The following is a 14034-nucleotide window of genomic DNA, read 5'->3' as shown; positions in this document are numbered from 1 at the left end:
CCATCGGGGTCAGGTGCGTGTGTGCTGACTGGTCAAGTTTGAGTTATCTGGCGAAGGCCAATTTTAGGATCAAAATAACGAAAGCTTGGGCCCACAGAAAAGCATGGGTGCCAGCTGACACCTTCGACTGGGATTGAATTAACCAGAGTCAAATCAGTGGAAGTCAACTGCATTTTGTTAAAGTTTTTATGATGGTTTAATGCTGCTGAAGGTGTGTTTGATAACCATAAAACACTGCCATAGGGTGTCAGCAGTGCCAATCAATGTAGAGGACATCAGATAAGTATATTTAGGGTCCTTAATTTTTGGGTAAAACCAGGTAACGCCTGACTTTTGCAGCCTAAACAAAATTTACGAAAATCAGCTTAAACTCGTTACCTACCCGAAGTTTGCCCTGTCGTAAAGGATAATAATAAATGCAGATTTACGAAACTAATGAACACTGCCCACCTGTTGTGAGCAAATGATCACAATATATCATATTATTAATAATACCTATACGAATATAGTATATGCCTCGTTTTTGTCTAACACTAAAGCAAGCAACAGCATGTATATAGATATATAAAATGTTCAGCGACTGCCAGCATTAAGTGAACTCAAGCTTGTTGCTTTTTTTAGTAGCTGCGTTTATAAGAATACAACAGTGGTGCATTGCATTGTATTGCCCGCACGTCGCATACATGTAGACGGTGGTAATGCACTATGAAGTGAATTAATGCGCAATTACGTTCCTCTGCATTGTGAACTATAGCTGTGATGCTGAGAGGATGTTACCTACGTTACGCTCAAGGAAGGGTGGCTCATTTGTCTAGTTGGTATATCTAATTCATTTTGTCACAAAAGTGTATATCGGAAACAAGTAAAACAGGATGACAAGTCGACAATAGACAAGAACGACAGCCCTGACAGGCATAGCTTGGGCACAGAAACGCTCCCAATGCATATGATAATGTACGTTAACATGGGATTGTGAGAGAACGAAAAGCTACTTTTTGTACTTTTTTTATTTGTTAATACAGTGCAGAAAACAAAATAAAGAAGGGATTTTCCAAACCTGTTTCTATTTGTTGTTTTGGTAATGTGGTTATTTTTTGAAATATTAATGCCAGAGAATGAGGATTTGTAGTGATGAGTGCACCATATCATTTGCGAGAAGCTCGTTTGCCATTACATGTTCCTGTGAGTGATCTTGCTTGATTAAACAGTATGTTTGTGTCCAAAAGAAAATCATTTCTTGTCATAATTGTAAAGGTCACCAAAAAAATCCATGAACTTTGGGCTACGACACAACAAAACTCCCAATTTCTCCTCGGTTTTTACCAAAATAGCCAATTTCTCAGTTTTCCTTTGTAAAAATAGCACGCCACTTTTACCACCTGAATTTCAAATAAGTTAGAACCCGAAAATGAAGGACCCTAAGTATAATATGCAAGGAAAGAAAACCTATTCAGCTGTGATGCTCTTTCTGATTTGCTTCTTTTGACACTTCACACACTAAATATTCGGTGAATGTTACTGCAAAGGTATATGTTTATAAAACGGGAACCAAAGTACTCAAACTGATACTCACAGCCTGCAGTTCCATGGTGGCAGATGACAGCCATTAGGTCATATGTTGTGGCAGATCGTGGGCACTCTGAAACACAAGAGAAGCATACAGGTTACTTGAAACAAAAGCAAAAGTGCGTTCTACTATAGTGTACTACATGAATTTTCCAATAAAAGTTATGGAAACTATGCAAACTATACCAATGCAGCCATATTACAGTTAAGCCCCAATATAACGAAATTCTTGACACAACAAAGTATTTAACTTTTCATAACCTCTTGTCCATAGAACACCATGTATTTAGAGCTTCAATATAAAGAAGTGTGGTTGTATGCGATTTTCCAATATAACGAAATTTTACTGCCGTCGCAAAAGTATGCCGAGACAATAAATAGAGACTTCCGGACAATGCAGTTGGTCACATGGTTTAATTACAAGCGGCTCCTTGCGAACGTAAACATACCTCTCTAATCGTGCTCCATCCCATGACAAGAACGACTACCACCGAAGTGGAGCCGCATCATGTTCCGTATATTTATTTATTTATTTAGTACATACTGCAGACCACATTGTGGTCCTTGAGTACAAGACATTGAGTACAATGCATATACAAGATACGTTCGTATACATTAATAAAATATATAGACTTTACAAGGATATATTGCTCACAGAAACACTTAGTGAAAAGATCAAAACACAATACATAAATCAATCCATGGTGCAAACAGAACGATGTAAAAGAAAGGCAAGGGAATTGCACATCAAAGGCAAGGGAGTTTGAGAGTCGAGGACTTGCCTTGCTCATTCAACAGCAAGGAGAACACGTTCTATGCAAAAATAAAAAAAAGACAATAAAACCTTACATAAAACACAGTCACATGTTGTAAGGGGCGGGCAGCAAATTCCATTCAGAAATAGTCCGGGGAAAGAAGGAGAACTTATAGCTGTCTGTCCTAGCATAGATAGGTGTCAGTGTATCCAGACGATGGTGTCGTGTATACCTTGTGGAGAGATGACGTACATATAGTGAAGGGTCCAGAGCCAATTTGTGATTAATTAGATTATGTTAAAAATCTAGCCTGTGTTTCTGTCTTCTCTGTTTAAGCGAAGGAATGTCGTTAGCCAACATCAACTCTGACGGCGAATCCGAACTTTTGAACTTGGAATAAATAAAACAAACATACTTTCTCTGTATTCTCTCAAGTTTGTTAACATTGACATTAGTATAGGGATCCCATGCAATGCAAACATATTCAAGTTTTGGCCGGATATAGGTTAGGTATGTGAGTAGCTTAATGTTTGAGGGGGTATTTCTTAGTTTGTGTCGCAGATAGGTTAGCTTCCGAAAGACAGAAGAACATGTGTTGTCAATGTGAAGGTTCCAAGAAAATGTATTAGTGAACGTTACGCCAAGGTACTTGTAACTCTCAACTTGCTTTAATGGAACAGATTCCATGTGATATGCGTACTCCAGGGGATTATTTTTATGCGTTATGCGAACAGAGACAGTTTTATCTGTTTGCAGCCATGCCCCATTCTTCACACCACAAAAATATATTATTCAAGCTAGAGTTAAGTTTCTTCTGATCATTCACGGACTTAATAGTACGAAATACAACGCAGTCATCTGCAAACAGCCTTATTTGTGTTCCTGGTTTGACGACGGTAACAATGTCATTAATATATAAAAGAAAGAGCAATGGACCCAGGACACTGCCCTGGGGAACATCTGAAGTGACTGGTAAATATCCCGAGTTGTGATCATCAACTGAAACATACTGTTGGCGATTATCCAGATAGTCTGTAATCCAAGTAATTATGATGTCCGGAAGGTTAATGTTCCTTAATTTTAAAATTAACTTTTTGTGAATTACCCTATCGAATGCTTTACTGAAGTCCAAAAACACTGCATCAATTTGACCGTTGGCATCCAAAGCTTTGGCAATTGAATCAATTATTGTTACTAATTGTGTGGTAGTGGAATAACCTTTTCTGAAGCCATGTTGAGCACTTGTTAGTAGGGAGTGTTCATCTAAGAATTCATTAATGCGAGCTGCGATTATGTGCTCGAAAAGCTTGCAGCAAGATGACGTCAATGATATGGGGCGGTAATTCTCGAGCAATAATCGATCGCCTTTTTTAAAGACCGAAACAACTCGAGCCATCTTCCAATCTTCAGGCACTTTTGCGCATAACAAAGATGCTCAGAATAATACCACTAAGAACTTGGCAACAGTTTCAGCGTATCGCCTAAGAAACACATTCGGGAGGTTGTCAGGGCCAGGAGTTGTTTTGGTTTTTAAATTGAGTAACATAGACACAATGCCATGGTAAGATATAAAGTTTGCCTCATGCTCTTCACACACTGCAGAACTCAAAGATGGGCCTGATCATGCACGGGAGAATACGCTATGAAAATAAGTGTTAAAATGTTGTGCGATGGCATTCAAGTCGTTAAGAATGGTTCCATTAACTGCAATTTCCGTAATAGTCTTCTTGCTATTGCCAAGGTATCCCCAAAACTTATCCGGTGCGTTTTTATAAAGTTGGGCGATGTTGTGGAAAAATAACATTTTAATCGCGCACGGCGCATGACAGCTTTTTTTGGAGTTCTGTGATAACGACCGTGCGTGGATGCTTCTTTTTTATTCATTTGATTTTGCGCTTTAGTTGTACTATTCCACGCATCATCCAAGGCGTACTTTTATTGACTTTCTTAGTTTTAGTGGGTATGAATATATCTATGCAATGCCTCTACATTGTAGTAAACGCGGTCAAAAGTGTAGACACATCACTACCACTATCTGCAAAGCGCGTAAGACAAGTTCCCATGTAGTCAACTATGCTGGCGTCATCCGCTCTGGTGTAATCTTTAAATATTTGGTATTGGCAGTTTTAGGAACTACCGTTCCTAAAACTGCCAATACCAAATAAAAACTGCCAATAAAGTACAAGTGCAATAAGATCCTATTGCGCATCGTGCACTGTGTGCTCTAGGTGCGAGTGAAAGTGTGTGAGGGTGAGACAAGAAAGATGGTGGCTTCACGAGTGCCGCTTTTTAGCGCGAGCCAAGGAAAGAGGGGGAGGGGAGCGAGCTCACAGTAACTCAATCAAGCGCACGCGAGGGGGCGGGGGCGAAGTGGGGGGGTAAGTCTGCACGTGCCTCGGCCGTGGCTGCGCATAAGCAGCCACGCCACCCTGCTTTAGAGGTAATCTGCTGCATGTGCAAGAGTGGCCATGCTGAATTGGCGTGGCACCATGTAAACTGTCTTGCCGTGCGTTTAGTATTGGAGGTGGCATAACCTCGAGTTTCGGTGGCCTGTTGGAGCGAGAGGCAGACAAAGCATTCGCTCCCCGCTGCCAGTGCTTTTCCTGATTGCGTTGTCCCAGTGCGGGCTATGTTATCAGCCACAGGGGTGGAATGCACGCAAAAGTGGCCGGCTTCGCTTAATTCGTAGTGCCGAGAAGATATCATATCATTTATCGATACCATATCATTTATCGTCTACTCCCAAATTTATCAAAATGAATTGCTTTTTCGTTCGAATTAGCTTTTTTTGATTGCCCCATAATTCGGAAACTTCTGTGACCCCTTTCTGTGCAAGAAAAATTTATCGGTGACTAATTATTTGTATGAAAGGTTGAATTTCTATGCAACGAAGCAAATTGCCGATTTTACCGACTTCGCTATATTGAGGTTTAACTGCACTTGGAAATGTGGACACTATTAAAGCTATGAAAGTTGCAAGGGTACTATAAAAATACTTCCTAACAGATCTTCAATATGAATATCCGATTATATTTACTCTAGAACAGTGATGCTGACTATTATCTGAGGCAAATATTGTTGCTGCATTATTCTCCCAATGAGTACCATGTGCTTTGAAATAGCAGGTATCAAAATTCACAGTTGATCTGTTTCGTTTCATAAAAGGGAAAACAGCTGGCCTTATCAGTAGCGTGATGTAAGCATGCAGACAGCGGGCAGCGCTTCATTGTGATGTGCTAGAGCTGATATTTGCTTATTATCAAACCAGGTAAAAATGGACACTGGTTTGTGGCACGGTTTTCTCACTGAAATGCATAATAAATGAATGCAAATTATGATATTTATCAGTCTGAAGCATGTGCTTATCAGAATTCCACAAGATATGTTTGCTTTGGACTCTATAATCATCTTTGACTTTACAAAGGAACGCAGTCTGCAAAGTCAGTGATTAAAGGTTACATTAATGATTTCTCCTATTTAAGTATGCTTTTGGTGGTATTTATACTACTTGCATATTGTACATGTCTGGCCAAATACAGCAGCACCAACGCAGCTTGCAGTTGTAGCGTCATCTTCATCACAGCAAGTCTTCATAATCATCAGCGCTGTGCATTGGCATGTGGCTCGAGCCACGAGAGAGATGTGCTCTCATTCTTGATGTTCAGTTTTCCTTTTACACAAGTTATGAAAGCTGAACTCTGACATCTTCTTTTGCAGACAAGCTAATGTTTCTAAACAAAGAGCTAACAGCCAATGTTTTTCATAGCGTGGATTATTATTTCTCCGTCATTTAGTGTAGAAAAGTACCGAGTTGGATGCAGCAGCAGTGTAGGCAAAAAAAGTGCAAGCAAATCCATTGAATCTCTAATTTCCTTTCCCTACTGGCGAATTTGAACAAATTTCAGAGATAACCTTTGGAAACATATTTCCAAGTGTTAATCTTGTCTTTTGAGAAAGTCGAACTAGTAGAGCTTGCTGAAATTGTGCTAATTATAGCCACAAGGTCACGCATGCATGTCATTTAACAGGGATGGCTACCTCTCTTGCCTACACTGAAATTGAAGGCAGCACTGATGCATCTTCACAACTGGCAAGGTCTGTTGCACGCCATAAGTGGATATGCCTGGTCACTGTGCTGTAACTATTTGCTGTTTCTGCACCTGAGCACATAATTACTTTTTTTTAAATATATAATGTAGAAATATTAACCTGCTATTTGTGTGGTAAATTTGGCAAAGCATGAGTCACAGAAAAAGAAATTGTGCAGCAAACAAAACACCCTAGAATAAACAGCCACAAACATAAGATGACGCAGGAACAATGTGAAAAGAAAGCAAGATTTTTAGTACTTTATACACCAAGCTCTTACTAACCAGAATGCAAGAATGGCGCCATTTCGAGACCCTCCAGTGGAAAGGAGACGTAACTGCTGATCTTGCTCGAGAACATCACCTCGTGCCGAAACCGCTTTAGGTGAATACACAGCACCTGCAAAGACCACACAAGTCTCAATCACTATGGATTATTTGACGTCACAGCACTGCTCAGAAGAACATACTTACCAAGATAACGATTAAACTGCTTGCACAACTCAACATTGTCCCAAGAAATAATATTACAGCCTGTACTCTCTCCTGCAACCTTCGCAGGTTTTTCCAAAGTTACTGATACTACACCGTCGATACATGTTATCAACACAAAGACAAGTAAGGCAAAGTGATAAAATACACAAAACCTTTTCCTTTTAAGTACCAAAAATAGGATAATGAAAGTCTGCACTCACCTCTGGCAGCTGAAGCACCCGTGAATACTTTATGCCATTGCGAAGCTTGCAACACTTGTCACAGCTGTACATGTTATCACCCTTCAGCTCATCAGCAGAGAAGAAGGCTGCTAAACAATCTTGCAGGGCAACACCTGGGCCCCATAACCACCTGGGCATAAGACAAAAAGATAGGCCCTTAGAAATGCAATGCAAACAGCATATTTAATGGTCTTCATTTAGAGAAAATATTTATTTGAAGGCAGTCATGCGCAGCAGCAACGCAGACTACTTGAAACACCGTCAACGCACTGATTTTTAGGACTCCCAAGTGGACTCCCAGAAACGTCCAAAAAGTTGTGCAGGACGAAATTATGAATGCATGTCTTTTACTGCCCCTAAGGGCTTAAATCACCACAAGCATGTTCAAAAGAGCTCCGAGTCCTGTCAGTATACTTATTAGGCGTATCGGTGCACATGCTGTCACAGGAGATGGCGGGTGCCCGTGTGTATAATTAAAGAATACATACTTTGTACTAGGACATTGGCACATTTCCACTCTTGGTATGCTTCACCCCAATACAGTGCATATGCTTGACCGCATAGTAACATCGCTGTATTGCAACGAAACTGACTTTTGGGAACTGACATTATGCAATACTTGACCCTTGCTGTACTTCCAGTGGAGTTGGCGTCGTTGCTGACAGTAATGAATTCTTTAAATGAAAAACAGTGCGGTAAACAGTCGGAAGCTTGGCGGTGAACATTGAAGCAGCTAGGCTTTGCGTTGCCGCGGTGGCTGCAGCTGCTAGCAGGTTGACATGCAAGAGCGCTGGTTCGATGCTGCAAGATAAAACAGCGGCAGTGGTGGCTTCGATTATTATGGTTTCAGACCTGCAGTCACGGTAAAAAGTCTGGAGAGTTGTGCGGCAAGGGTTTCAGGGTCTGAAATTCCAGACGTCCTTAAACATTGGCTTTATGGCGGTACCATGAAGGCATGTGGATTGTCAGGCATGTCAGAAAAATTGAGCGTCCGAAAATTTCGTTTGCAGATAAAAAAATCAGTCGTTGACTGTATTAACATACTTCTTCGAAGTTATTAAATGAGCGTACCACAATATCCAGAGTTGTTGCCCTCCCCTCTAGTAGAAGCAATTCATCAGAAAAAGAAGGGTTGGGAAGCTGCCATGCTTTGTGAGCGTTTGCCAATGGACTGTGATAACCACACGTTGCTCAGAAATTTTTGCTACTGTAAACCTTTGATAATGTGCACGAGTAAGCTGTGGTAGTAGGTGATCTGCGAGGCTTTTGTGAGCGGGCATGATATTTCAGCATGTATTGTGCAATATTTTACGAGAAAAGTGTGGTTGGGGGATGTCTTGGGGACAGGTCGTCACTTGGGATATTACAATTGTTTCATGGTACAACTGTGGTGCAGGCTATGAACAGAATGACAAAATAAAGAAGCTAACCAATTAGCATATCAACTGAAAGATTTTCCCCTAGGCCTCACAACGTGCTGCAGAAAAGAAAGCAGAACTGTTGTAAGGTAGCAATTCTAAAAAAAAGTTTAATTGTGGGTTTAATGTCCTAAAACTGTACAGTGGGTTATCGGGGACACTACAGGGGCGGCTTTGTATTAATTTTGACCACCTGGGGTTCTTCCAACGTGGACCCAAAGTATGGTACACATGCTCTTGCATTCTGCCCCCATCAGAATGCAGCTGCCGCGGCTGAAGCAATGATTCTTTGTCATTCATCTTCTTCATTTGATTTCAAACAAGTGTTGGTAAAGGAGGAGGTCTGAGTTGCAGCTGTTAGAGAGACCTCATACGAGTTACAATACAATATATTACATAAACAATAATTGCAGTATTTCATGGCTACAAATTTGGCAGTGCACATTGCTGAAGATATTAAAAGGCAGACAAAGCAAAGGCAATAGTACTGCAGTTACTTGTGAAGGGCCTGCCTTCGTATAAGGTCCGTACCCCACTTTGGAGTTAGAAAATTTGGGAAAAAGTTTCGCTAAAAGTTATGCGCATACCTGCATGCTGGTTCATTTCTGCAAGCCGCTACTAGATGGCAGTAGTCCTGCCAACGATGGCATTATCATCACTGTACCCCACACTCGGCAGAAAACTAACTTTGGTTGCAGACTCCGACGAAGCAGTGCTGGTTAGGCCTGGCCAGTAAGTGTACCAGGCGGTACACTGTTGCAGGAAGTTCACCCTTAAAATGTTTGTACCAGTAGACCACATCAGAGAGCAGGTGCGAGAACATGTGCGTGACGTGGAGTTCGGGTCAGAGGGGCGATCAGCTGGCAAATATTGTGAAGGTCCATCAAGTTGGTATATGCACTTACTGGACAGGACAGTGTAAGCTCGTGTGTGGGCATAAAGCCAATAAAGCTCCGAACCGAATTCGCAGCGCACAGCCTGAACACAAAATATACCCACGACTTAAGCCATCACAAAATTTAATTAAAAATTAAATTTGGTGGTATTACGTGCCAAAACCATGATATGATTATGAGGCACACCATAATGGAGGGCCCCATATGTTTTTTGACCATCTAGACATCTATAGCATGCACCCATTGCACGGTATACAAGCGCTTCTGCATTTTGCACCCATTGAAATGTGGCTACTGTGGCCGGGAATCAAACCCGCAACCTTGCACTTAGCAGTGCAACATCTTAGCTGCTAAGCCACCGCTGCAGGCTATCCCAAATCTTTATTTTAATAGAGCACAACACTGAGCAAAAGCCTGCAAAGAAATTTTCTGGTATACTAACACTCTAAAAAACAATGAAGTTGATTTTACCGCCGCAATTTGTCTTTTTCTGGGGGGGGGGGGGATTGCCCAATTATTCGGACATTATCACGCCATTTTCCTTGTCTGAAAAATCTATTGGCAACTTTATTGTTGGCCGCCAGTGGTTGCGTTATTTTGCACATCAGACTGAGCACAGTTCAAGGCTTTAGTGAGTAGCCTGCCTCAAATAAGGCCCACCACCCAGCAAAATTTGGAAAGGGAGAGGGAGAGTGTTACAAGGGTAAATACGGTATATCATGTAAACAATAAACGGCAAAAGCAACAATACTTGCCCAAAAACCCAGGAAAACATGCGCCCCAGGATCCAGGAAAGCCAGCCCTGTTGGGGCTCAAGTGCACCACGTAAGTGGGCCCCTGGAACACCCGTAGTGCCACTGCCTTGAGCTGCATGCAGCACAGCCAGGTGGTCCCTGTTTGGGATGGGTAGCGATAGGTCCTGGAATGTCTCCCGTGTTGTTGACACCTGCAGACCGCCAGCAACACTGCTTTATTGACTGGTGACACCATTTCTTCATTAAGCACAAGGAGAGGCCACACTGAAATTTACCTCTTTCCAGTAATCAGTTAGGTGTCAGTTCTAAAACATATTTGATTCCCAGCTTGCAGGAACTGACCAGGGATAGACAAGGTGCAAATAGATAATGCTACACTATGCACAGATTAGCTTTCTTTAGGTAATCTCATTTTTATTTATGTAGGCTTCAATGCCTGAAAATGCTCTTCTGTCAAGGAGCATTAATGCATTCAAAATTAACTTGTTAGGATACGTTTTCATTTTGGTGGTGGAACTGCTCTAAAGGCATTGCTGAAAAAAAATCTCTTTGCTCTTTTTTTTTTTCATGGGAGAGGGACACTACTACATCCACCCTTTCCTGATGAGTGCTTTAACATGCTGACAGTAAGCAAGTAAATATTACAATAAATAAATAAATAAATAAATAAATAAATAAATAAATAAATAAATAAAGTGATAGTTCATTATCCCAAAACAACTCAGGGACAACAATTCACTATATGTGCATACAAAACACTAAACATGCCTTGTCGAGACATCAAAGCTTGATGTCCTTTTTTTTGACATTATGAACATTATGCATTTACTATTGTAGCATCACAGCAAAAACAAATGATGAACAACGGAAGTACTTATAACAGCCTGCTAGAATTTACAGATGTCTCATTCCAGGCTGACCATAAATTTAAGTTGCCATAATAAAAACATCAGCAGAAATATCTGTTACTCCTTATTCACTGCAGAGCTCCACATGGGTATCATATGGGGGGAGCTGGCAACATAGTAAAGGACCCCATAACACAAGCAGACCTACAAATACAGGCATAGCAACAAACATGAATTGGCAAGAGCTATTGAAAGGCGTACATATCAAAACACGGAGAAGATCAACTGTAGAACTTTATATCAATTGATACTGTTACCTGGCAAACATATTTCTTTGGAAATTTTGCAAGAAGCTAATGGCATCTTCGGCTGGGCATTTTGGAGCACTCTAGAGTGCTTCTGTGAGCAGCATGGTCTTCGACTGGTCGAAAGAGAGTGCACGAATTGTGTTCGGCAGGTTCTTTTCGATCGCTCTCCTTCCGCATTGAGTGCTCTCTGGCACTACGAGCCCTGTCATCGAACAAGTTGTCGAGATTGAGAACAATTCCACGCGATTCCAACCCAGTGTAGTGTCGTCGTTGCTGCTGGCAACGATCCACCACAACCCAGACCAAGGCATGTTGGCGTCTCAACAAATGCCCGTCCCATTGGAAGATCCGAATTTTTTTTCTTGCAGCGCTGGGACCTTTGTCTAGGCTTTGATGCAAAATCACTTTTACTGCAGTCACGCGGTTTCGCCTCTGCCATTTCTTTGCTCAAGAGTGAGTCACATGTTCAGCTTGTGTACTTGTCCTCTGCCTCTGTGTTTGAGGAATGCCGGATTCAGCTGAATCCGAGTCTGGGCATGGAGGCAACCAGTCGAAAATGCCATAAGTTTGATAGAAAATTGCTTTGATCTACTATCTTGGTAACCACCCAATTTAATGGTTCCAGCCAAGTTAATGATTTGCCTTGCACAATGTGAACTGAAGGCATGAAAAATAAGTCAGTGCCATGGAAATGGAAAACTCTGTAACAATGACCAAAGTGTAAAAAAAGCTTAAAGGCACACTAAAGGGAAACACTAAATTAGTTTAGACTGCTAGTATTCTTTTAAAACTTTTTTTGTTCATTTTGTGCTATGTTTGTTACTGCAAGAGAATATGAAGGTCAGAGTTCCATTTCTTGCATTTCATGCCAAAACCTAAGCGCCGGTACGTCAGTGGATGTCGCGTATTTCAAAGTCCTTTGTCATATTTCAAAAGTTTCTGAAACTTGCAATGTTCAATATATGGTTTCTTTTGAACCCAATGTAGTCCATCTTTAATGGTGAACAATTAACTAGGACCTAGCAGATGCCATCAAAATTCATCATGTCACGGTGAGCTGGTGTGGGAGCTAAAGGTAGCATCGCCACCCGTCTTTGTTTTGTGCCTTTTCTGGCTTACCAAGCCTCATCTCGCGGCAAGAGTGGCGTACCTGGTACTGTAGATAGGTAATTTACTAATTAATGCAGGTGAAATAATTTCTCTCTTTAGTGTCCCTTTAAGGAACGGCTTTGCTCTTGCTGCAGTGTAAATAGACCAGTGTGTGAAGGCAGACTGACACATAGCAAGCCTACGAACAAAAGAATGAGTTCGTGCTTGTAACACAAGTATACTTCGAACCGTCATTGTAGCTTACAAAAATGACGAGGGATGGCTGAAAGGTAATGCACACTTGCCAGTAACTTGTAAATGAAAAGGGATATTCGAATGAAATGAAAAAGGCATCATGTGGGCAACAAGAGGACACATTTATTTTTCAACATAGTCACCGTTTTAGGCAAGACATTTCTCCCAACGGTTGAATGGGTTGTCTTATTCCGTCAAAGAAGAATGCTGGTGTGCTTTCTTGATCCACGGCCTCACTGCATCCTTCACTTTATCATCCATTGAGAAGTGAATGCCCTTAGGTGTGTCTATAAATTTGGGAAGAGGTGAAAATGTACTGCACAAAGTCCAATGTCATGGCCAGCTGCCAGGTACTTTGTCACAGATTTCATACCCCAGAACATTGTAGAGATGAAGTTTTCTGAAGAGGGCTGTGCCAAGAATTTCTTGAACTAAGGCAAGGCAAAAAGCTTTATAGCCCACTGATATAATACACTCAACAGTTTCATCATCATTAGCTGCTTGAGAATGACATGGCTGTCATCAGGATTCACTATTTGTACTGCTAAAAACTTAATCACAGTGTATTGACAGTGTGGGCATGCACTACATTGCAATGGCTACTGACCAAGATCAAGCAAAATAGATTTAAACGAATTTTGGCATGCTTAAAAAGTAAGAATTAGGCTGCAAGATTGACTATGGACTACTTTATACATTACTTTGCTCTAGACTTTACATGCATGCAATTACTTTTCAGCTCTCTCCTGCAACACGAAAATTCACTTACTTTGGTCACCTGCACCTGTTCCAAAGGAGTTTTCAAACAGTTCATCTGGGAGTAACCTCCACGAAAGCATGATGCAGACACTAGCGGAAGTGCCATTATATTCAAAAGCATCATGCATTAAGACTTTGCATGACTATGTCGGAAGCTTTGATGCAGTGTACATGTGGTGATGTTCTGTAGTGATGTCTCTGTGTTGCATTTTTAAAATGCACATAGTAAAGTAAAATATTACCAATTTGAGTCCCCTCGTTAATTTTGGAAATCGGAAAATTCGGACTTGCTGCTCCACTTATGCAAGCACATGCTGTATTCTATGGCATAGTACACTAGTTAAGGGAACCAAAACCAATACAATTGGACTTTGATATAAGAAACAAAAACAAAAATAAATATAACATTTGGTTGGTCATGCTCTATTTCACTGGACTATTCTCCCACTATAATGAAATCTAACATGCCAGATCCGACATGTTATCAGTTTTAAAGAAGCGAATTTTATTTGCATGTGCCTCAAAATATATATAATCTGGAAGCAAAAATGTCAAAGAGTCGCCGACCAATTTTTTAGACG

At 41.0% G+C, this 14034-nt stretch overlaps 1 protein-coding gene across 5 annotated transcripts in view; it reads right to left on the bottom strand.

The window, feature by feature from the left end:
* The window catches only part of Usp20-33 (Ubiquitin specific protease 20/33), a 105959-nt gene that overhangs the window by 52066 nt on the left and 39859 nt on the right, over positions 1–14034 (bottom strand). For all 5 annotated transcript variants that reach the window (XR_008609316.2, XM_050195887.3, XM_055063621.2 and 2 more), the window contains 4 exons: positions 10195–10385; positions 7105–7255; positions 6695–6809; positions 1574–1639 (listed from right to left, as the gene is read on the bottom strand). Coding sequence is in view for 4 of the 5 variants with exons in the window: in XM_050195887.3 (XP_050051844.1) it covers positions 1574–1639; positions 6695–6809; positions 7105–7255; positions 10195–10385 (523 nt within the window). In the remaining variant the exon portion in view is untranslated. The remainder of the gene's footprint in view (positions 1–1573; positions 1640–6694; positions 6810–7104; positions 7256–10194; positions 10386–14034) is intronic.

Source organism: Dermacentor andersoni, chromosome 1 (genome assembly GCF_023375885.2).
Source record: "Dermacentor andersoni chromosome 1, qqDerAnde1_hic_scaffold, whole genome shotgun sequence".
Classification (NCBI taxonomy): Eukaryota; Metazoa; Arthropoda; class Arachnida; order Ixodida; family Ixodidae; genus Dermacentor; species Dermacentor andersoni.
This window is presented reverse-complemented; position numbering and strand designations above follow the sequence as displayed.